Raw genomic sequence first — 25,765 nt, 5'->3', positions numbered from 1 at the left:
GAATGGAAATAATGGATGAAATGAGCAATTAAAAAAAAAAATTAAATAATAAAAATAATTACTTGACAGGTATGTCAGTAGCTACCTTGTAGTGTCTGTACCATATTCAGAAGGACAAGAGTCAAAGTTCCACTGTATTCATGGAAGAGATCCAGGAAGAGGACCTCAGTGCAGGGCTTGGGATGGGAAAGAGAAATTTGGAGATCATGAGGCAAGTGCTTAGCAAAACCAACCAGGCCCCTTCAAATATGGAAAAATAAATTTCTTACAAAATAAAAACAGCTTCAAACTTGGTGCAGACACAATGCATGCCCAAGATTACATTAACTCATTTTTTGGAGTCTCAAATTGACTAAAGGAAATTATACTATTTGAATAGGAGCAGTAACTCTATATCATTAAAAACAACTCCAACTCATTAAAGAGTATACACACAAGTATACTCCTACCATGGTGTGGTATTTAGTTCTCTGTATTGACAATAAAAAACAGAAATATATTATTCACAAATCATAAAACAACAGGAGTTGAAAATATATTAACAACAAGTCAGGAGACGACGATGGTTCACGAGCGAGCAGTATTCAATGACAATGCTCAATGAGCAATGTTATGAAGTTAGTTAGCGACACAATACCGAAAATTTGGTTCGATTCCGACAACTTTGAAACTTTGACCTTTGTGACCTTCAAAGGTCAAAGGTCGAGGATTCTGAAATTTGTTGGAAAACTTGTACTTCATTATGTATGTAATAATATAAGATCATGTATGACATTTCACCCTATCAGGAAGCGAAAAATGTAATAAAATCATAAAAAATCGACTTTTCTAAATTTCGTGACCTTGTGACGAACATGAAAAATCGAGCTCCGTGGGGCTAGGCACATCACATTGGCCTAACCAAATACCGAAACACCTGTCAGATTCCACCAACTCCCTCGAACAAGATGTAACTTGAAATCGATTACCCCCTAAAAAGACATCTTTTTCGGGCGTGGCTCCGCCCACAATGAGCGCAATACGCCCACTCTACGCAGGACACAACTAGATCATGATATAAACCTCCCACCCAAGTTTCATCAAGATCGGATGATATCATCGGGTAGTTATGCTGTGGACAGACAGACACACACAGAGACAGACAGACGCACACACATGACGAATATAGTGGTCACTTGATAACTCGTGAACCAATATACATACAATAAAGCATTCGTACAATGCTTTAATGCAATTAGTGTCGTAACATAGTTTGGAAATAGATATGCTTCATAGTTCAAACTGCATCCTGATTGTCATCTCACATTAATAGATTCACTGGTTGCTTGCACTTATGAAGGAATTTGGCCAAAGGGACACTGCAATCGGGTCAAGTGAGCTTTCCTTTACATTATTCCAATGGGTATATGGGTAGGATTGAGGGTCATGAGCTACCGCATGGAGCTCATGAGCAAAGTCAAAACATACGGAGGACAACGCATCAACATGCAGAATCATTGAGGCCGTTTTCACCAAGGGACTCACCCAACCGTCTGTAACTGCTGAGGCAAGATCTGGGAATTAAAATGGCTTTAGATTATAGCCGGGCCTCATCAGTATGTAGAAGCATTTCTGATGCTGTGCCACCTCCTTAGAATGCCTTTTTCCAAATCTGGTATCGTCAAAAGGCCAAGCAAATCAAAATTGGCATTGGAAGCAAGTGGAAAGGAGCTTTTGTATAATGGGAGATCTCATGACATTTCGGGCTACAAACTGTCACTGTCACAACAATCGTCCGTCAAGAGTATGCCATTACCCAGGGGAAGTTTGTGTTGTCATTGGGGGGGAACGGAAGGGGAAATAGCTGGTCCAATAGCCAATAAATCCTATGTAGACAATCAAGAGAGAACCAACCTGTCTATGCTATCTTCAACTCCACAATATCAAGGAGCCTGAGCTAACATGTGCCACTGGCCTAAGGGTTGTTGCAAAATAGTTTGGCAGAAGAAGCAGAAACCCAGGAAACATCGACCATTTGGGGCCAGCTTAGAAATGCAACGTGCCAAACTGTTTGTGGCTGAAGGTGAGGTCAATACATTGCAGAGGACAGACTTTTGTAAATATTCAATGATAAGGGAAGAGAAATAGAAGGACTTGTTAGCAAAATTGTGTGGAGTTACAAACAAAGTAAGATTAACTAAGTAAAAAAAAAAAAAATCTTTTAAATTTTTGTATACAAAGTCGAGGCTCGTGTAAGAGCTAACACATAAAACAAAAACAGAAACAGAAACACACATGAAGCATCATAAAGGGAGCGGGAGACAAGAGGGGGGGCGGGGGTGAGGGGGGAGAGAGGAAAGCACAACAACAGTAGAGAACAGGGACATCGGGAGATCTGTGGAAGGGAGAGGGCTGGGGCAGGGTACATGGTATAAAACAAATGGACGCTACAAAATAATTAAAGGAAGGAAAAGTTGACTTAACAGTTAACATAAAAAATGAAAAGTTAAGGAAAAGTTAACTCAACTTAACAGAACAGTTGAAGGCATTGTTACCCCATGTATGCGAAGCGAAAAGCAGGGTTAAGCAATTGGTTAATATCCGTCCAGCTGTCTGTCTGTCTTATCAGTTTATGATCGAGGTGCAACTTTTTAAAATCAAATGTTATATTTTGAACACAAATTGGAACATGAATAGGAAGCCAACTTTTGCTGTTTGACAGTACTTTGGCTTTGAATTTGCCCAGCGTGAAAAGAGAGGATGAAATAATTTTTTACTCTGTCCGTCTACCTGGCTGTCAAGAAAAATTGAAAATCATTCCGAACAGGAAACTTACTGTTTTTAAGGATGTTATAAAGGACACATACAACAAGCATGAAGAACCAATGTAACGTGTTAGATAGAGTGGTCATTGACACTGTGTAAAATGGCGGTAGAACCCGGAATTTATTTATTTATACGCCTTTAAACCTCTTTAAACTTTTATTTAAAACGAATTATATACTGTACTTGAACACTGTAGAACACAAATCACCTTCATAATACTTTTGAGAACCTCCAGTTTTGCAGTACTGTACTTGCACATGTTCTATAGGGTGGTGTGTGTAGTAGGAGCATTCAAGCACAGCCCCTGGGAAGTGGTCATGACATGTGGGAGTGTGCAGTATCAGGGTGAAGAAGAGGCCGCAGACATGGCTATGTACGATGCCAATTGACACTGCGTTTTATGGTGATCAATAAAGCCTCCATCTCCTAAACTGTGACTGAATGCCTTCTTATTACAGTGTGATAAGATCTTACAAAACAATTTTTAGCCGCGTCGCAGACGCTGCTCATAGAGTGCCCTCTGCTGTTGTTGTTGTTGTTGTTGTTGTTGTTGTTGTTGTTCTTCTTCTTCTTCTTCTTCTTCTTCCAGAGAAGCCAAAACCTCAAAGCTCCACCCATTCTGGGAACCATAGCTCCACCCATTCTGGGAGAGCCTTCATATAAACAAATATCCACCATTTTATTAACTCACATAGCTTTGAGGCCTGTTTTGTAGGCCCGTGGTGTCTTCCTCTCTCACACGGTTTTATTTCAAATCAAATTCGATATATCATTTCATTTTTCACAGTCGCTAACATAGTTTTAGACTCGGTTGAAAAAAAACGGGAAGAAAATCCGATGAAAGTTGCCCTTTATAGAACGAAATGAATTCTCAAAGGCCTGTAACTTCAAGTCCATTGAGATTTTTTTTTTTTTTAATCGCGGCATGCTCAGTCATACACCGCCCGAAATAACAGACGGGAAAATGCCGAGATATACATATTTTGTTTAAATCGCGGCATGCTCAGTCATACACCGCCCGAAATAACAGACGGGAAAATGCCGAGATATATTAAAAATTCGTCCATTTGATGACAATCGTCACGATGAAATGTTTAATTTATACGTCGTCACAATAATGTGGAGAGAGGAGCATAGCTTCGTTCACGTGTCGCCACACACGGGAAATTGCCGAGATATATATTTTTTAAATCGCGGCATGGTCAGTCATACACCGCCTGAAATAACAGACGGGAAAATGCCGAGATATATTAAAAATTCGTCCATTCGATGACAATCGTCACGATGAAATATTTAATTTATACGTCGTCACAATAATGTGGAGAGAGGAGCATAGCTTCGTTCACGTGTCGCCACACACGGGAAATTGCCGAGATATATATTTTTTTAAATCGCGGCATGGTCAGTCATAACATGGTCAGTCCTGAAATAACAGTCAGTTTGTTTGCATAGTTTGCATAATTTGCCAAGTTTGTCAGTTTGCATAATAACATAACAGTCAGTCATGGTCAGTCCTGAAATAACAGACGGGAAAATGCCGAGATATATTAAAAATTCGTCGCCACACACGGGAAATTGCCAAGATATATTTTCACTTTGCACAAAAATAACATCAAGTAATCGAATCAATAGGAATGTCCTGTGCCTATAACATCGACGTTATAGGCACAGCTGCATCTAGGCATTGTGTAACATCGACGCGGCTTTTGTTTTAATTAAAACTTTTTGTACTTGTTTTTGTAAGATGTTACAAAAGATCTTACAAAATTGCTTCCTTCAGTAGCGCTGAACTTGCGGATTCTTTTTTAACGATCTTCAAAATCATTATTTTATTAAAGTTGAGGTAAAAAATTGAATACTGCATGGGGTATCGTGTACGATGAACTCGAGTTATATATGATGCACTGGCCTTGTATGAGGGCACTTTAGTGTGAACGTTTATCACCGAAATGTAAAGCTAATCGAAAGAGGAAATATCAGCAAACATACATTTGTTGACTTTTGACAAACAAAATTGTGTCCTCGAAGTACTCCTGTGATATAACGGTTTCCAGTGGGAATGTGAAAGAGAAAATGCGATCTAGATCAATGCGGTGATGGAAGAAATCATCCTTGTCAAAGGCACTAAGTCACACATTGCTGCAAACTGACGCCCTTTAATCCTTGGCAAGCAAATTGTTGCTCCCAGCTTGCTGGCTCAATGACAAAAGATGCCATTTATATTTTTGACACCTCCATCCCTACCCCGTACAGGCACGTGCAACATGCTAGTACATTTGAAAGAAAGAAGCCAAAACAATATTTTTCTGAGATAAATGCCGTGTTGGTGAATGCAAATGAAAAACTCACCCTTAGGCTGTACTTCCAAGAGTCACCACCGGACTCTTCTATTGCTGAAAAACAAAAACAGGTGAACAAACGAGACGTTGATATGAGCTACAACCAGGTGCTAGTTCTGTCACATCAAAGCCGTTAAATAATTAAGAGATGTTCAAAAACACATCAGAGATGTATGACATGGAGATGCCCGGAACAGCACACAGCCTTCAACCATACACCATACCGAATCCCTCTGGGTCTTCATCCCACATGTCAAGGTCATCAGATGTTAGCAGTAAATGGTATGTAATGAGCTTCTGACACATCTGAGCCAGGGTAGTTGGTTGGAAAAAAGCCTCCTTCAGACGCAATGCCTCAAGAGTCTTTGGGTTTGCGTCTGCAGTCACGATACATACACGGAACCAGCAATCGCAAGGTCCTTAGACTCGGCATGAGATCAACATGATGAAGGATTCGTTATCAGGTGAGATATTGTTAACCGGTTATTCAAGACGGAAGTTCCATTTGTTAAAAACTTGGAAGAGAACGAACAAAATTCACTTCAGAAAATGGCTAAAGCAGGCTCGAATACTTTCGTCGACCCTGGATAAACAATGGATACGTAATCCCACCCACTCAATCACAGGAAGAAGTTACCACTTAGGTCATTGGGCAGCTGCATAAATTACTATTAGCGGGTAGAGTGGGCGGAAGGGGAGGGGAGGGATGTGAGACATCATCAGGGAGTCGATGATGGTTAGTTTTTGTTGTAGAGTATACCGGTCACTGTGACATTCTCAATACCAATGGTGGAATTATCAGTGGACATGTTTTTAGTTTGTAAGTGGTTATAAACTCAATTACTATTGTATCTCTTAGATGTCAATGCAGACGTTATAAAAATCCGAGAAGATAATGTTCTCACAATGTCTGGCACAAAGTTTTTATGATGTTGTTGAAGGAGCTCGGGCTCCCACGTGGATCGGAAGAATGGACGCGACAAAAAGCTGGAATTCGTCCGAGTTGCTTTATTCAAACAAAACACTCAGGTACTCTGAAAAGCCCGTTTATCGGGCAGCAATATATATACACACATTATCCCGGAGCGTTTGCCCAGGAAAGGAGAGAGGGGGCGTGGCCGAGCGTCCTGGCTGCGGCCTGGCAAGTTGAGCGCGGGCCTGCCCGGGCGTCCTGGACGAGCCCGGCATGGTGATCGCTCCGCGTCCTTGATAGGTGCAAGGCAATTGTGAAAACCCAGCGGTAGCCGCTACACACGTCCCCCCAGAATCGACTTGCACCGGCAGGGTCAATTTGAGGGGGGTCCTGATGACCCGGCCGAAGCGACTCCTGGCGGGTCGTGGGGGGGGGGGGTCCAGTGTGGTGGTGGGCGGTCGAGTGGGGGGCACGTGGGCGGGGGGGCGGCCTCGCCGCGGCGGAAGGGCCACCCATGGTGGTTGGTCGACGTCCACGTGCGCCGGCTTGAGGCGGTCCACCGCAATCCGGTCCGACCTGCCGCCGATGTCGATGACGAACGACTTGTCGTCCCGTCGCAGGACCCGGAAGGGCCCGTCGTACGGCGGCCGGAGTGGCCCCCGATGTGCGTCGTGACGCACAAAAACATACTCCGCTGTGCGAAGTGCTGGGGGGACGTAGGACTGGGGGTCACCGTGGTGGGATGTTGGCACGGGGGCAAACCGTCGGGCGGCCTCCTGGAGGTCCGAGCGCTGGTGAGCTGCGGACCAGGGACTGGTAGCGTCGGGCACGAATTCGCACGGGACGCGTAGCGCCTGGCCGTAGACAAGCTCGGCGGTGGATGCCTGGAGGTCCTCCTTGGGGGCCGTGCGGAGGCCCAAAAGGACCCACGGCAGTCGGTCGGCCCAACCGCCGTCTTGAAGGCCGGCCATGAGCGCGGCCTTCATGGAGCGGTGGAATCGCTTGCACAACCCGTTTGCTTGGGGGTGGTAGGCCGTAGTACGGTGGAGCTTGACCCCCAGGTTGCGGGCGACCGCGCCCCACAGCTCGGAGGTGAACTGTGGTCCGCGGTCTGACGAGATGTCCGCCGGTGCGCCGAAGCGGGCGACCAGGTGGCGATGAAAGCCTGCGCCACGTCGGCGGTGGTGGTGGAGACGAGGGGAACGGCCTCCGGCCACCTGGGTGGTCCTGTCCACCATGGTGAGCAGGTGTGTGAACCCCCGTGACGGGGGGAGGGGGCCCACCAGATCCACGTTGACGTGGTCGAAACGTCGTTCGGGCACGGTGAAAGGTGCCAGCGGGGCCTGGGTGTGTCGGTGGACCTTGGCCCGTTGGCAGGCTGTGCAGGTGCTGGTCCAATCGCGGACGTCCCGACGAAGGCCGTGCCAGACGAATCGCGCCGACACCAGCTTCTGGGAAGCTTTCCGGCCCGGGTGGGAAAGGCCGTGGAGGGAGGCGAAGATGCGGCGTTGCCAGGTGACGGGCACGATGGGGCGAGACTGGCCTTGGGAGACGTCGCAGAGCAGGACAGTGTCCGCGAAGGGGATGTCGGCCAGGCGGAGGCCCGTGTCCGCCGCCCGGAGGGCTTGCACCGTGGTGTCGGTGGTTTGGTCCGCCGCCATAAGCGCGAAGTCCACGCCCAGGTGGACCGCGTTCGCGCTGGCCCACGAAAGACAGTCGGCCACGGCGTTGTTTTTGCCGGCGACGTGCCGGATGTCCGTGGTAAACTCCGACACGGCGGAGAGGTGGCGCTGTTGGTGGGCCGACCACGGCTCCGTGACCTTGGCCATTGCGTAAACCAATGGCTTGTGGTCGACGAGCGCCGTGAAAGGTCGGCACTCCAGGAGGTGGCGGAAATAGGGGACGGCCAGGTGTAGACCGAGGAGCTCACGGTCAAACGTGCTGTATTTGAGCTCGTTCGGCCGGAGCTACCGGCTGAAAAAAGCGAGTGGCTGCCAAACCCCGTTCACCCATTGCTCATGTACGGCGCCCACCGCGTAGTCGGAGGCATCCGTGGTGAGGGCGATGGGAGCGTTGAGCACCGGGTGAGCGAGCAGTGTTGCGTCGGCGAGGGCCCGCTTTGAGCTTTGGAAGGCCGCGTCCATTGCTGCGGACCAGGCGATGTCGTGCTTGGCCGGCTTGCCCCTGAGGGCTTCGTAGAGGGGCCGCATGAGTTGAGCAGCGCGGGGCACGAAGCGGTGATAAAAATTCACCATTCCCAGGAATTCCTGCAGGGCCTTTATGGTGCGGGGACGTGGGAACGTGGTGATGGCCTCGACCTTGGTTGGCAGCAGCACGGCCCCGTTCTTGGTGATGTGGTGGCCCAAAAAATCAACGGCCGTCGTGCCGAAGTGGCATTTGGCCGGGTTGACGATGAGGCCGTGCTCGCTGAGGCGCCCGAACAGTGTTCGGAGGTGGAGGAGGTGCTCGGCCCGGGACGTGCTGGCGACGAGGATGTCGTCCAGGTAAACGAAAAGGAACGGCAGGTCACGCAGCACGCCGTCCATCAAGCGCTGGAACGCCTGAGCCGCGTTCTTGAGACCAAACGACATCCGTAAGAATTCGAATAAGCCGAACGGCGTGATGACTGCCGTTTTAGGGACGTCGGCCGCCCTGACAGGTACCTGGTGATATCCCCATATGAGATCAATTTTCGAAAAAATGACCCGTCCCGCCAGACGGGCGGAGAAGTCTTGGATGTGCGGGATCGGATACCTGTCGGGGGTGGTAGCGTCGTTAAGGCGGCGGTAGTCGCCACATGGGCACCAGCCGCCCCCTGGCTATGGGACGATGTGTGGTGGCGAAGCCCACACGCTATCGGAGCGCCGCACGATGCCGAGGTGTTCTAAAGCGTCGAACTCGGCTTTGGCCACGGCGAGCTTGGCTGGGTCGAGGCGGCGGGCTCTGGCATAGACCGGCGGGCCCGTGGTTGGTATGTGGTGCTCGATCCCATGCCGTACTGCGACGGCCGAAAACGTCAGCCGCGTGAGGGCCGGGAACTCCGTGAGCAGGCGAGCAAACTCGTTCGCCGCCGGGAGGGCGCATGCCAACTCGGTCGGCGCGGAGCTGCTCAATGTGCATACCAGGGAGCTGAAGGTTTCGGCGTTGATTAAACGACGCCGTTGGACGTCCACCAGCAGTCCGTGTGTGCAGAGGAAGTCGGTGCCTAGCAGAGCCATGGGCACGTTTGCGGGTTACAAACGTCCAAGCAAAGCGTTGGCCGCCGAAGCAGAGGGTGACGTTGCGCGGACCGAAGGTGCGGATGGCCGATCCGTTGGCCACAACCAAGGAGGGGCCGCAAACCGCGGACTGCCTGTCCTGGTCAGAGGCGGGTATGACGCTCAGTTGGGCGCCGGTGTCGCACAGGAAGCGCTGTCCGGACGCTTTATCCGTGATGAACAGTAGGTTGCCCGTGTGGCCGGCGCTCATGGCTGGTAATGAACGCCGGCCCGGCCGTTTCCCGGCCTGCCGAAGGTGCACGGGGGTCGGCATGTCCGGGCCTTCTGTCCGAACCTGGCATGATAGTAACACCACGCTTGGTCAGGTGGAGGCCCCGGTCGTCGTGCTGGAGGTGGTCAGCTCGGTGTAGCGGCCGCCAATTGCGTCGGCAGTTCGGTCGTCGACCGTGCCGGGTGCTCGGGCGCCATGGGTGTTGCGTCGGACGGCGGTGGGCCCCAGGTCGCTGCTGCGATGCGCTGGCCTGCGGCAGAGATCTTGTCGGCTTCCCTGGCAAGGGCACGGGGATCCGTGATCATCGTGCTTGCCAGGGCGAGGCGTATCGGGCTAGGCAGCTGACGGAGGAACAGCTCCCGGAACAGGAATGCCGGAGAGTGCTCGCCGAGCAGCGACAGCATGGAGTCCATTCGCTCGGAAGGGCGCGTGTCGCCGAGCTCGGGCAGGTCGAGCAGGCGCCGTGCGCGTTGCGCCGATGGGAGGGCGAAAGCGTCGAGGAGAAGCTTTTTAATCGCGCCGTATTTGTCAGCGGCTGGCGGGCTCTCGAGGAGGCTCAGGGCGCGGGCCGCGGTGGCTGAACCGAGCGCTGCTACCACATGGTGGAAGCGGGTGTCGTCGGCCGTGATGCCTCGCAGGGCGAACAGGGAGTCCGCCTGTGCGAACCAAACCGCCGCGTGAGCCTCCCAGAAGGTAGGCAGTTTAAGGGCCACTGCCGTGTCCATGTCGGTAGATCACCAATGAAGGAGCTCGGGCTCCCACGTCGATCGGAAGAATGGACGCGACAAAAAGCTGGAATTCGTCCGAGTTGCTTTATTCAAACAAAACACTCAGGTACTCTGAAAAGCCCGTTTATCGGGCAGCAATATATATACACACATTATCCCGGAGCGTTTGCCCAGGAAAGGCGAGAGGGGGCATGCCCGGGCGTCCCGACCGAGGCCTGGCAAGTTGAGCGCGGGCCTGCCCGGGCATCCTGGACGAGCCCGGCATGGTGATCGCTCCGCGTCCTTGATAGGTGCAAGGCGATTGTGAAAACCCAGCGGTATCCGCTACATTGTCACAAAATTGTTAGCTGCGATGTGCTGTTGGGAATCAAACCCATTGTATATTTAAATATTTATATTCAGTGTGCAGAATGGAAATTAACACACAAAAGAGTCCACAGTTTCTGCAGGACTACACTGTGCGTATCTCATGTTTGAACAATCATGTATGACCTCAAACAAAAAATGAGGAGGCCATTTGGTCCATCATTGCAGTGTTGCACTCCAGAGTTAATTTCCTTCTTGATGTTTTAATGAGGTTTAAATGACCCAATCTTGATTGAGTACAACAAAAACAGGCATTTAAAAGCCATTTTCCCTGCTAGAGCGGGGGTTAGCCTTGCGGTCCCCATGACAATCTTCTCCATTTTGCCCTATTTTCTGCATCTCTCCTTGTTAACCCCCTTGCCCGCATTTCTTCTTCGACCATCTTTAGCCAAGTCTTTCTCGGTCTTCCCCATCCTCTACTTCCTTCTACATTCATTTCCATCACTCTTCTCAACCAGTCACTTTCATCCTTCCTCAAAACATGACCAAACCATCTCAAACTGTTCCTCTTCACAGCATCCATCACAGGCTCTATTCCCATCATCTTTCGCAATTCATCATTTGTCTTCCTCTCTCTCAACGATACTCGGCACATCCACCGAACCATTCGCATTTCCACCCTTTCCAGCCTTCATTGCTGCTCTACGTTCATTACCCATGTCTCGCTCCCATAAATCATAACACTTCTCACACATGCAGCATACACCTTTCCCTTCAGCTTCAACGACACTCCCCTCCTCATCAGCACGCAATTCAGTTCCCGAAACTTCTTCCATGCACATCTCACTCTAGCAACCGTTGCCAAGTCTGATCCACCTTCTCCATTCAGCATTCAGCATTCAGCATGTCTCCTAGGTAACAAAATGTTTTCACACCTTCCAGCTTCACGCCGTCCCCAAGATCCAACTCAACATTTCCTCCATCTGCAGCTCCCTCTGTGCACACCTTACACTTGAATGTAGCTGCCACACTGGTTAATGACCCTCTCAAAACACTACATTTTTGATGAACCCACTCAGCGCACATTGTACATTGAATGGAATTCACTCCGACACCCTTCCTGCACACAGCACACGGCCACTTCCCAGTTCTTTCCACCTCGCCACATGCTTTACCATTTGCAATCACCTTCGTTTTTCCGATATTCACCTTCAGACCTTTTGTCTCCATACATTCCTTCCACTTGTTCATCTTCTCCTTCAGCCCATACATACTTTCTGCAATCACCACCAGATCATCTGCATACAACAACTCCCAAGGTAAACCCTCCTTTACGTTCCGAGCCAGCACCTCCATTACAGCTACAAATAGTAGTGGACTTAGTACCGACCACTGATGCACTCCCACCTTCACCTCAAACTCACCACTGTTCCCGTCCTTCGTCCTTACAGCTGTGCGCGCTCTTTTGTACATTGCCATCACTACTCTGATCAACCATTCCTCCACTCCTAACTTCCTCAATGCCCATGTCACTACTTCACGTGGAACCCTATCGAATGCTTTCTCCAGATCAACAAACCCAAGAAACAACTTCTTCCTCTTCTCCATGTACTTCTCCTGCAACTGCCTCACATTAAAAAGCGCGTCTGTCGTTCCTCTTCCTGGCATAAATGCAAACTGCATTTCGTCAATCTTCACTTTCTTCCTTATCCTCCTCTCCAACACCCTTTCCAACACCTTCATTCCATGCTCCAATAACTTTATCGCTCAATACGAGCCACAGTCCAGAGGGTCACCTTTCCCCTTGTATAGAGGGACGAGGGTACTCAGTTCCCAATCCACTGGAATGCGGCCTTCTTTCACCACCAGATTGCAGATCTCTGTCATTCTCTTCACACCCCAATTTCCCGCTGCCTTCAACATATCTCCCACAACTCCCGTCGGCCCTCCCGCTTTTCTACTCTTCATTGCTTTTATCGCTTCCTCAACTTCCTTCTCGGTTATGTTCTCTGCCGGTCCTAAAACTGGGTTAATCTCTATGTTGCCATCCCATTCATTCTCTGCATTCAACATTATTTCCATATATCTCTTCCATCTTCCTTTAATTCCATCTGGGTCCACAACGATTTGTCCCACTTCATCCTTCAAGCAACTCACCCCCATCACATCACACCTCTCTTTCGCTATCTGCTTTGCAATCCTGAATACCGCTCTCTGACGCTCTTCCAAATCCAAGCGTTCTCCGAACATTTTCCTACATGCCTCCTGCGCCTTTGCCACCTCTTTCTTTGCAGCCTTCTTGGCTGCCTTATAACTTTCATGCTCTACCTTTTCTGCCCCCATACCCTTCGCCTTCTGCCACTCCTTGAACTTCTTCCTCTTCTCGTCAATCTTCTTTCCAACTTCATCATCCCACCACCATGTTTCCGAGTGCCTTGGTGGTCCTTTTGTCCATCCACATACCTCACCAACGGCTCCCAACAGACTATCTTTCATTGACATCCAACCACTTTCAAGCTCAACCACATCATCCTCTACCATACTCAGCCTCTCTTTTAATGCCTCCCTCACTGTCACCACTTTCAACCTCCACACCTTCATTCTCGGTTGGTACTTCACCCGCCGAGCTCTCCTCGCACCTTTCACCCTTATGTCGAAGTCAACCAAGTGGTGCTGTGAAACAGCTTCCTCCCCCAGGATCACCTTTGTGTCCCGGAGGTGCCCCCTATCTTGCCTACGCACCAGCAGGTAGTCAGCGGTTGTCGTCGACCCTCCTGACGTGTATGTAACAAGCTTATTATCCTCTTTCTGGAACTGAGTATTACAAATCAACAAATCAGCTCCATCAGCAAACTCCAAAATCCTTTCACCTTCTCCATTTCTCACACCATATCCGTAACCCCCATGAACTCCCTCAAAACCGTCCATACTCCTTCCCACATGTCCATTTAGGTCTCCTCCTACCACAACTTCCTCATCTTTCACGTTTTCCATCAGCTTCTCTATCGCACACCAGAACTTGTCCTTCTCTTCATCGCTCCGACCGACCTGCGGAGCATATCCCGAGATGACGTTCACCAAGAGCTTTCCAATCGTCATTTTCACCATCATCAACCTATCACTCACTCTAGCCATTCATGCTTTCTGGGCACCCTTGCCACACACACTTGTATTTCTGTCCCTGCCTACCCTTCACCATTCTCACACCACTTCCCTTCCATCTCGTCTCCTGCACACAACATATGTCCACTCTTCTTCTGACCAATCAACTTATATGTATGATTGAGTGACCCAACTTATATGTATGCATGTATGTATGTGTGTATGTAGGTATGTTATTGATGTATGTACGTATGTTATTGATGCATGAAGGTATTATGGATGTATTTGTATGTATGTATGCATGTATACATTGTTGTATACATATGTGTGGTGTATACATAAGCCTGGTGTATACATATGCATGTATACATAAGCCTGGTGTTGGGCTCGCGGCTAGGGTGCCAGCTTAGGATCCTAGGATCCTGGGTTTGAATCCCGGTCGATCGCTGAATTAACGCCAGGGGGGTTGACTCAGCCTGTCATCCTTCCGAGGTCGGCTAATTGAGTACCAGTTCACTGGTAATTCCCTGTTTGTCGTAAAAGGCGACAAAAAGGGTTGGCGGCAGGAAGGGCATCAGGCCGTAAAACATTGCTTCAAAAAACGGGACCAACAAAAACAACAACAACCACGGTGCCCGAAAAAGGCCAACCCCCGCTTCGTGGGAAAAAACGGCCTCTAAAGGTGTTTTTTAAATTTTTATGCATGTGTTCATTGCATTTCCATGGTCAATGACAATTTCAATCAGAAAAAATTACATCATACACGTTAAGTCCTGCATCATGGACCTGTGCCATTGTTTATTCCAATTAATATATTTCCAGCAATTGCGAAGAAAAGTGTTAGCTGCTGTAGGAACACACAAGGTCTCCCACAAGTTAAGACTTAGTCATACATTCTGTGTATATGGCACAGAGCTGCCACAATAAACAATAGGAGGTTGAAAGTGATCATCCAAAAGTATGAGTATGACACACACACACACACACACACACACACACACACACACACACACACACACACACACACACACACGTGTGAGCGAGAGGATGGTGCAATTTTCATGAAACTTCCAATTCTTCAGCCAATTTTCGAAGATTTTGTCGATTTCTTAAATTTTTAGCTCACCTGGAACGAAGTTCAGGGGAGTTTATGCTCGTCGTCCGTCCGTCAGTCCATCCGTAAACACTTGCAACTTCTTCTCTGAAACCGCTGAAGGGGTTGTGACCAAACTTGGTACAAATTATATATTTTTAAAAATCGGCATCGAAGGGGGTCTACCAGGGTCAAAGTGGATCCAGGTTTGACCCCCCAAAATAGGAATTTGCTTTTTCCTCTAAAACTACACACACTATTTCAATGAAACTTGACCACAACCCTCACAACCCGTGATGTACCGAAGTATGTTCACATCACTAAGAAAATCGAAGTCTGAGGGTGTCTACGGGGGGACAAAGCGGGTCGAGATTTGACCCCCCAAAATAGGTATTTGCTTTCTTCTCTGAAACTACACACACAATTTCGATGAAAGTTGACCACAACCTTCACCACCCAAAGTTTGTTCGTGACATGAAAAAAATCTGCCCCTTTGGGTGTAGTATAATGTTTATTCTACCAGGTAAGCGCCAGGGGTATTACCCCTATGTTTTTTTATATGATGAATACAGAAGGTGTACTTAAAGAAAAAAATCTTATTTTAACACCAGGATGTTATGTAGGTGTGATTTAAGATGTGCAACAAATAAAATGAGCCATTTAGAAAAAAAAAATTAAGACATCTTTAAGGTTTCATCAACTTTATGTCAGAGATGTCAATATATTGACTTGAATCTGCCCTTCTGGATAAAGTTAGAAGGAAATTTGCTTCACCGAATGACAAAAAAAGAGGTGGAGGAAAATCAATCGATCTTCATGTATGAACAGCTGGCATATGGAAAATGAGCCAAATTGATTTTTAATGCAGCGCTGATTAATCATTTGGCTCAATATAGCATTTAGTAAAAACCATTTTCTCAAAAATGGGCAGGTGGTCTGCGCGTTCTCTCTAAGCGAGTTATTATTTCTTGGTGTCTTGCCTACTCCTGGCAGATCTAACAATTCGTCAGTGATTACCGTGAAGTTGCCATCTGCAAGCACTATCCATGGGGTAAATCTTCATTCCTCCTGTCTGTCTGTATATTCCTTTCACATACACGATACATAGCTACGGCAAAGGGAGTAATAAGAGCATTCAAAAACGCAAATGCACTCAAGCCTGTGAAAAGAAAGGACACACACACACATTCCTACGATGACATACCCGAAGGGTCTTTGCGCACTTTGTACAACTCGTTCTTGATGATCAGCTTCATAAGGCTCATGCACTGCACCGAAAAACGCTGGGAAGGTGATTTTCCTGCTGTTGACCCAAATATAAAGCTCCCGGCAAACTCCAGTGCTCGGGACAGGAATGGGACGAAGGAAAGAGCATGCTGCTCTACCATGTCCAGCAGCTGTGGGTGAGAAGATTATCCAAATAATCGGCTCCTCTCCCAGGAGTTTATGATTAATGTTCCTCCTGAATGGATGAATGCATCAATCCATCCAGCAATACCATTGCATTGTGCCATTTGTTTCTAGCTCTATTTTTCTGAAGTAACCACAAAGTTGTTTGTGTGTGTGTGTGTGTGTGTGTGTGTGTGTGTGTGTGTGTGTGTGTGTGTGTGTGTGTGTGTGTGTGTGTGTGTGTCTGTAAGAGAGAGACAGAATTGTGAGGAATATAAATGAAAAAAACAAGATGTGTATGTGATTGTGTTGTCTAACATCTGGTAGAGCTTCAATTAATGTGATGCAACTCCGACAGCAGGAGAAAATTCCTAAAAGGAGCCAAAATTTCACTTCAGTGTTCTTTGCTTGCTGACAAAGGTTTGAACATTTTTGTTTATGATAGTCTGACCATTCGGTGGTCATCACCTATGGGTGGTCGTGCAAAACGCCAAGTGAGAATATTAGTCAGGCAGCTTAGCAGCATAACCACCTTTAGGTGCATAAGGCAGCTTAGCAGCATATTTATCGAAAATGGGGAACGGCTTGACAAAAGCGCCATTTTTATTTTGGTGGTGCATTAGACCATATACAATAGATTTCGGACCGGAGGCAAGAAATATACAGTGTTCTTCACCTTTTTATTGGACAAAAACCAAGGACAAAAACCAATTATGTATATATTTTCAACAAGGAGGCTAACTTTTATTTCATTACCTGCAGTGTTATTTGTAAAACTTATGCATGCCTGCATAATAAATCTTACGCTTCCATGTAATAATAATTAGTAATATAATACCGAGTGTTTGTACAAATGTGTTATACTTGTGACTCGTGCACCTCTCATATATCTAACATGTACGCAACTACAGGATGTAATGACAATACAGCTTTAGAACAGACAACATGTTGTTCAAGGTAATTTGTCCAGCAATTTATGTATTTACGATTTTAGTCTATCTCCAATAGCTGATGATTTATTTGCATAAATGTATTGCTCGATATTATGCTGTGCGAGTCGTATTTGCGCAAAAGTCAAACACTGTATATGTCTTGCCTCCGGTCTGGTCCAATGAACCACTAAAATAAAAATGGTACTTTTGTAAAGTCATTCCCCCAAAAATTGCTAAGCTGCCTAACTATATGGTAACACCAGCAGCAACTTCAACACTAGGGTGCATGACGTTTTTCACTTTCCGTTACCTGTATTGCGGGGTACATATAATACTTCTGATCTACATGTGATGTACCCCAGATGGCCACATCTGTTTTCTATCTGCTGCCATACACCTTTTTCACATTTTGCCTTGATGATGTGATTGGTGTTTCAATGTGAACTAGAAAGGCACTCAGGAGAGCTCATACCTCCGCCAGGCTGAACAGTTTACATTTTGCATACCACCGATAGGCCGGATCCGGATTCGGATCTTCACCAAAATCGAATCAATTCGTCCTTGTCACACACCCAACATGTCTACCAAGTGTTGTCAGGATCCATCCATAACTGTTTGATATATAGTGCTATATATCATTTTTGGCACTCTCTTAATGGTGAAGAATCACTTAAAAATTCAAGTATCTGGATTATATATGCTGGTGTAAACACTAATTCTGATATGGCCTTACAGCATACACAAAACTGTGATTCCCAGTCACAAGGAGGCACAATCAGGGTGAGAAACATGGATGAAGCTGAGAATGCTCATCTGATGACGGCTGCTACCATTGCTTTTAGCGTCATCTATCTATAATTCCAGTAATCTCTGTCTGTACGTTTGTACGTTTGTACGTTTGTACGTTTGTCTGTGACCGCTGTTTCTCGACAACCACGGGTCCGATATACTTTTAACTTGCCAGGTATATTGCTGGGGACCCGAGGATGTGCCTTTTCAAGGTTTCATATTAATCGGACAATTACTTACCGAGCTATGTCCAAAAAACGATTCAACCAATCAGAGAGCAGCGAACGATCGCGTGTGCCGAACGTGGCGGGCACACTCTGCCTCGGATGGCACATTTGAGAGCGTATTCATTTATTTCACGTTTGCAAACTATGTTGGCGTTAAACTATGTTTTACAACTAATAAAAACGAATTTGCGATTCATTCGCTTTCCTGCGCGTTTGTTCACGCGATGGCGATTTCTTTACCAAACTCCGGAAGCCGTTCGCTTTGGACCAAACCATTGCATGTAAATAGAGGGGGGGGATTGTCACCACTCGCAAGCCGTTCGCTTTGGACCAAACCATTTCATGTAAATAGAGGGGGGGGATATAATTTTAGATATAGATATAGTACGGGCATGCCCTAGTGAGTGGAATTGAAGCTGCTAATCATAACCACAAAAATCAAGGAATGCATCACAGAAAATATGATAAATCTTTTTGATACATCCGTCTTTGATGGGGAAAGGCTTTCTCGTTTGAACATTCCAACCGCTATTGCAGTGCCAGATGATGGATCTTCATTCTTGCTAAGAGGAGATGAACTTAGGCAAAAAGTGAAAAAAACACGTTTGTAGAGGAAAGACTTGTGAAAGGCACAAATAGCTTCTGGGGCCTCCTTAAAAAATTGTAATGTCAAGGCTATCAAACCCCATCAAGCTGACAAAGGAAAATAAGAGTATGCAGTCAGTGAACATTGACAGACAGATTTTCAGTCGACTTATAGTTGAGTCGGAAAGCTGTGACATTGAAGGAAATTTATTCTCATACATTCCGATGAAAACGATTCCACCAAGTTCTGTACATTGGTACCCAAAAAATGATCATTTTCTCTCCTGGCACAGACTGCAGTGATGCTGCACAATTTTTCTTACCTCAACTTGGATGAACTGTGGTTTCACACAACATGGAGCCAAAGGAGTTTCAAACCCATCCCACACCAGTAGCCAGTCTTGGTAAAAGAAACTTGGTGGTGTAATGGTTAGAGCGTCCGCTCCAAGTCTGTGAAGTCAGCGGTTCAAACTCCAACCTAGTCATACGAAAGACTTTAGAAATTGTACGTGCTACATCCTTTTTTTTTTTTTTTTTTTTTTTGGATACAAGATCGAGGCTCGTGAAAGAGCGAACATTAATCACACAGAAAGACAAACAGACACATAAAACAAATAACATCGGGAGCGGTAGACAAGATGGGGAGAGAGGGGGAAGGACACAAACACAACATTTGAGAGCAGGGACCGAGAGACATGGAGACATCGAGAGATCTGTGGGAGGGAGAGGGCTTTGGGGGGGAGGCATGTGAAGGGGGGGGAGGCATGTGAAGGGGGGGAGGCATGTGAAGGGGGGGGGGGTGGGAGAGGTATAAACATATGGACACTGCCAGGATTTCCAGGAAATAAGTTGGAATTTCAAACAAGGTGGATCTGGGGTGAATTAGTGGGGGTAGAAAAGATCAAGGTTATGGATGGGGGAAGATAAGAGATGGTGGTGAACAGCTGTTTTAAAGACCTGGAGGGAGGAGAGGGATTGAAGGGAGTGTGGGAGTTTGTTCCACAGGCGGGAGAAAAGAGGAATGAAAGAGTGAAGGTGAGCAGAGAGCCGAGATTTCGGCAGTTTAACCATCAGAGGGTTGCTGGCAGATCTTGTGCGACCTGTAGGAATATTTGGGGGACAGAGCACAGAGAGAGCTGGGGGAGCAAGGCCGGAGAGGAGTCGGTAGAAGACAGAAAGACCACCTACCTGCCTGCGGTGAGTGAGTGAAAGGCCCTCAGAGATAGCTTCATCGCGGGAGATTCCAATGATTTTGAAAGCTTTGGATTCAACAGCGTGAAGCCGAGCCAGGTGTGAGGCAGGAGCACCAGCCCATAGGGGAGAACAGTATTCCATTGAGCTGCGGATGAAAGCCTTGTAAGTGGTGAGGAGCTCAGGTGTGCCGAGGAAGGACTTCGCACGACGGAGGATGCCCAGTCGGCGACTGGCTTTGGAGGCCAGCTTGGAAATGTGGTTTTCCCAAGAAAGATCATGGCAGATAGTGAGACCCAAAAGCTTGAGTGACAGAACTTCTTGGAGAGGATTGTTGAGAAAGTAGATGGGAGGGTTGTCCAGTCGATCTTTTCGGAGAGACATAGTAAGAGAGTGAGATTTGGCAGGATTGAAAGACATGTTCCACTTGATTGACCAGTCTGTGATTTTGTCCAGGTCTTCAGAGAGTGAGGAGGCTGCAGACTGCCGATCTGAGGGAAGAGGAATGGAGCGGCAGAGAGTGGAGTCATCAGCAAAGAGATAGAGAGGATTTTCCAGAGAGTCAGAGAGATCATTGATAAAGACCAGAAAAAGCACAGGGCCCAGCACACTTCCTTGGGGAACTCCAGCCTGAACAGGAAGGGGAGATGAGAGAAATCCATTCAGGGCCACACGTTGACTACGACCAGAGAGGAAGTCCGCAAGCCATGCATGGAGATTTCCATGGATACCATAGGAGGAGAGTTTGGTGAGCAGAGCTGGGTGCCAGACCGTATCAAAGGCCCTTGATATGTCAAGGGAGACAGCTCTGATTTCCTGTTTGGCATTGAGGACCTCCATCCATTGTTGAGACAGCAGAAGCAGCATGTCCAGAGTAGAGTGACCTGGTCTGAAACCAAATTGATGATCAGAGATCAAGCCATTGGAGGAGAGGAAAGATTTCATATCCGAAGCAATGATGGATTCCATGACTTTGCTGATAATTGGGAGCAGGCTAATTGGTCTGTAGTTGCAAGGATCTGTTTTTGCACCTTTTTTGTGTAAAGCGGTAATGTTAGCTGATTTCCAGGATGCTGGCAGATGACCTTGAGCAAAAGATAGGGTGAAAAGAACAGAGAGAGGGTGAGATAGAGCAGCAGAGCAGGATTTTAAGACCCGTGGGCTGATGCCGTCTGGTCCAGTTGCAGAATCAGAGTCGAGGTTTGACAAAAACTCCTCCACCTTGTCAGGAGAGAAGGACACAGAGTCCAGGAGCAGTTGGGTTCGACTGGGAAAGGTGGGAACAGAGAGAGATGGGTTTGGGACTAAGGATTTCGAGGCGAACACAGAGTTGAGGCATTCGGCTTTGTCACGTGCGATGTCAACTGTGTGGCCATTTGAGGTAAGGGAGGGGATGGAGGGGGAACAAACACCAGAAACGGATTTGACCAGACGCCACCAGGATTTGGAGGAAGGAGACAGGTTTGAGAGTTCATTCTTGAGTGAGGAGAGATAGTGCTTCCTGGCACTCCTGAGGGTAGACACACACTTGTTCCGAGCTTGGTGGAAGGAACTGAGATTTCCTTCAGTTGGATTAGCCTTCCAAGAGGCAAAGGCAAGTTGTTTCAGGGCAACTGCCTCACCACAAGATTCAGTGTACCATGGACGGGAGGAAGGGTAAGACAATTGAAGGCGAGATGGGATAAATCTGTGCATGAGAGAGATCAGTTTGCTTTGGAAGAATTCCCAGGAAGAATTGATGTCAGAGGCAGTGGAGATGGGAGACCAATCCAGACGATTGATGGCTGCTTGAAGACCGTCCCAGTCGGCCTGAGTGAAATGCCAGACTCGTCGACGCTGAGGAGGCTCTCTGAGAATGGCCAGAGAGATGTCCACTTTGACAAGCACATGATCAGAAGAACCGATTGGAGCAGAAGAAGAGCAGCAGACATTAGCAGGGAAGTTTGTCATAACCAAGTCTAGAAGAGAAGATACTCCATTGGCTGAGATCCGGGTCGGGAAATTGACAGATTGTGTCAATCCCAGTGAGTCACAGAAGTCCTTTGCTGAGGTGCCATGACTAGTGAGAGAGGAACCCACACCCAACCAGGTGGCATGATGACAGTTGAAGTCACCACATATGAGGAAGAGAGAGTTGGGATGAGTGGATAGAAGTTGGTCCATGTTGTCAGACATTGAAATGTAGATGGAGTCATCACTGTTTGGGGGACGGTACAGAACACATATGAACAAAAGGTGGGAGCGGAGAGGAAGCCGTAACCAGAGGTACTCCTGCGGGTGAGGAGGAAAGAGAGCAGTGCAAGGAGAGTGAGGAAGAGAGTTTTTGACAAAGATAGCCACCCCACCACCAGGCCGAGGCTCAGGTCTATCATACCGGAGGAGGGAGTAACCAGGAAGAGATATTAAGGAATCAGAGACATCTTGAAGGAGGAAAGTCTCTGTTTAGCAGATCAAGTCTGGATTGTCAGAAGCAACCTGTATGGAGAGATCAGTCAGGTTTGAGCGAAGGCCCCGGATGTTTGAGGTCCATACCGTTAATGAAGAGAGAGGGGGAGCATCGGGTACAGGACAGGGGAGGGGAGGAGTAGGGTAAGATGAAGGATGAGAGGGGGAGGTAGGGAGAGCAGTTGATAGTGTTTCAGATGTTGCAGAAGAGTTCCAAGAAAGGGAGGGATGAGGAGGATGAAAGGTTTGCTGGTGAAGGGATGCGGCACAGTGAGGGGTTGTTTGAGGGGGGGCAGAGGAAAGTAGAAGGTTTGGGGGGGTGGAGGTATGAGATAGAAGGGAGACGAAGTGGGGAGGAGGCAGCTTGGAGGAGGAGGGGGGAGGAGAGAGAATTGGAGAGGAATGGTATGGGGGGAGAATTGAATGGGAGGGATTGGGGGGGAGTTTTGAAGGGCAGGAGTGAGGGGGGAGTTTAGGAGGGGAGGGGCAAGGGGGGAGTTTTGGAGGGAAGGGGCAAGGGGGAAGTTTCGGAGTGTAGGTGCAAAGGGGGGGATTTGGATGGGAGGGGCAAGAGGGGAGTTTAGAAAGTGGATGATTAATGAAAGACGAACATTGATAACAAATTGGGTTTGTTGTGATTTTCAAGTTAGCAATCCGGTTCAGGATGATGGAGGAGGGATGGAATGAATGTGAATTTAGACCATGTAGTGAGGGAGACGTATAAGAAATTGAATTTCTTTTTTTTGAAGTGGAATGAGTTGGAGAGGAAATTGAGAAAAGCCTTTTAAATAGGAAGAAAAACAGCGTGTTGTAATATACCACTGAATAAAAAACAGAAGGGGAAAGGTTAAACATATTTTAAAATATTTAAACAGAACTATGAACAATCTTATATGCACAAAAATACCAACGGGGGGAGAGCCGAGAGGGACCACCACGAGTCACGTGAACAGGGCAAACGGTGGATGGCAAGGAGATAATGGGGGTGGGGCGAACAGCACACCTGGACAGAAAATACAGGATGAGACAACAGTACACGTGGAGAAAATAAAATAAATGTTTTTGGTTTTTTTTTTTTTTTTTGGGGGGGGGGGGGGGGTGGGGATTTAGAACGTTAGACAGTATTATGTTCGGGGTAGAAGGGAAAAAACCAAGAGCCAAGCAAAACACACTTAAGTTAACAAAACACCGACGGGGGTACAACTACAGTACAAGGCCACACACGAGGAGCAGAACACGATTAATTAAATACGAGTTACAGGAAATTCAAACCAAAACTAACTATAATATAATCAAACAATATCACATGGACGATAAAATAACGAATTGAAATTTGACAATCTATCTGGGGAAATGGGGGAGAAACACGTGGTCGAAGAACGAACGAACGAATAAGAAAGAATAAACGAATGAGCACAGAGAAGGTAATGTCTTTTTTTTTGTTTTTTTGAGTTGAGATTTACATAAGGAAGTAGGCTTTGGGGTGGAAAGACTGCGAAAACAGAGAACGAAAGTTATTGGATCACAAACGACAGGCGCTGAGAGAAAAACAAAGCCTCAAGGTTGTACAGTGTACACTGTACAGGGCCTCGAGACGACACGAATTAACGCGATTTTCAATACAGGTATGAAAGATTTGCACCGAAAATCTTTGACGGGACAATATACGTACATACACCATAAAAGAAATACAGTTATAACGAAAATACAAATTGGAACAATGACTTAACTTCGATTTCGATGGAGAGCGTGGAGACCTGCGAAAAAACGAACCGTCGCCAGCCAATCTGGTGTGTGAGTGTGTGAGTGTCTGGTGTGTGAGTGTATCTACGCATAAGGAAGAACGCTATTGAAAATTGGGTCGCCATGTCAAAATCCAAGATGGCCGCCTTGCGTCTTCTACTTTGTCAACTCACATCACTTCACCGACGGGGGACCTAGGCATAACGCTTGTTATTATTATTATTATTTATTTATTCGTCTTCTACATAACGTTATAAAAACGAACCGTCCTTGCTTGAAGTTTGGCGTTTAAAAGGCTAAGAGCATGGACAATCCCCATAGTTTAGCATCCATTGGGAGGAGGAAATTCCTCCTTAGGAAATGCCTCTCTGAGTACGGTGAGAAAAGTGGTGCCATTGTTGTGATGTCACTGGTACCCAGAATACCCCAAGAAGTGGCAGTAGTTTCCCCAAGCTCAATGGCTATGTTTGTCTCATCTAACAGTGTTGTGTTTTGTCACGTAGGTTTGTCTGTATGCCTAGGTGTGTGCGGCAGTTTCACTACAAGCCTTAAATAATGGAAAAATAATAAATAAATAATAATAATAATAACAAGCGTTATGCCTAGGTCCCCCGTCGGTGAAGTGATGTGAGTTGACAAAGTAGAAGACGCAAGGCGGCCATCTTGGATTTTGACATGGCGACCCAATTTTCAATAGCGTTCTTCCTTATGCGTAGATACACTCACACACCAGATTAGAAGTTAGTAGTTCGTTTATTTTTCAAGATATTTCGCTCACAAGGTTCAGACATATATATATATATGGTGGCGGCCATCTTGGCGTTTGACGTGGTGACCCAATTTTCAATAGCGTTCTTCCTTATGCCTAGTTGCACCCACAAACCAAATTAGAATTCGGTCCTTTGCTTACGCACGCACGCACGGACGGACGGACGGACGGACGGTTTATGTGTATGTGTATGTGTACGCACACATGGACGGAGGGGAAAACCATAGTCCCCCTTTCGCACAATAAAGAGTATGCGACCTTCATGCTGTTTCTGGTTTTGATTCTATGAGTTGCTTCTCTAGTATTGGATAGACAAAGACACTCCAAGCTTTGAGGAACAATCTGGATATCATAGAATGTTTGACTGGCTTTGGATCACAACCATATGTTTTATTGAGGGGGAATTTATGGAAGCGTCCAAACTTATTTTGGGATATTTTTATGGAGAGAAGTCATCAGTCTTCAATGCCCTCCTCCACATTTTTCACAAAGAAGAACCTGGATAGCACCAAACTTCCTCCAACTGACGATGCTGCATGTCTGCACATCACAAGAGCAAACTACCAGTACCACATATGGAGGTATGCTAGGAAGACGCAGTTGCACGCAAGTAGGTATGTCATGCACTCGTGCTTGCAAATGTGATGTATCCTGTGCTAATGTACGAGTATCTGTCAAGTGACTGACATTCGAGTGACAATGAAAGGGATTTGCACTGTCAGACTTCACAATCAACAAGATCACATTTTCTGTGTACTGTACGTTCAACATTATTTGTCACTTTGAAAATTTGTATTATGATTACATTCTTATACATATGAAAATCACAGACTGGTCTTTGGAACACTGTATTAATTAATGCATGTATTAAAATATATTGTTTGTTGTATAATCTATATCATTAAAACGGTTGGGCTAGC

General features: G+C 46.9%; 1 protein-coding gene across 2 annotated transcripts in view; it reads right to left on the bottom strand.

The window, feature by feature from the left end:
* The window catches only part of IPO11 (importin 11), a 326,013-nt gene that overhangs the window by 185,444 nt on the left and 114,804 nt on the right, over positions 1-25,765 (bottom strand). For both annotated transcript variants that reach the window (XM_068108036.2, XM_078773404.1), the window contains exons 10-13: positions 15,980-16,172; positions 5,369-5,521; positions 5,155-5,198; positions 86-176 (exon numbers count right to left, since the gene is read on the bottom strand). In XM_068108036.2, the coding sequence (XP_067964137.1) occupies positions 86-176; positions 5,155-5,198; positions 5,369-5,521; positions 15,980-16,172 (481 nt within the window). The remainder of the gene's footprint in view (positions 1-85; positions 177-5,154; positions 5,199-5,368; positions 5,522-15,979; positions 16,173-25,765) is intronic.

The sequence above is a fragment of the Myxine glutinosa genome, chromosome 2 (genome assembly GCF_964187855.1).
Source record: "Myxine glutinosa chromosome 2, kmMyxGlut1.1, whole genome shotgun sequence".
Classification (NCBI taxonomy): Eukaryota; Metazoa; Chordata; class Myxini; order Myxiniformes; family Myxinidae; genus Myxine; species Myxine glutinosa.
The sequence above is the reverse complement of the archived record's forward strand: the minus strand, read 5'-3'. Positions and strand labels throughout refer to the sequence as shown.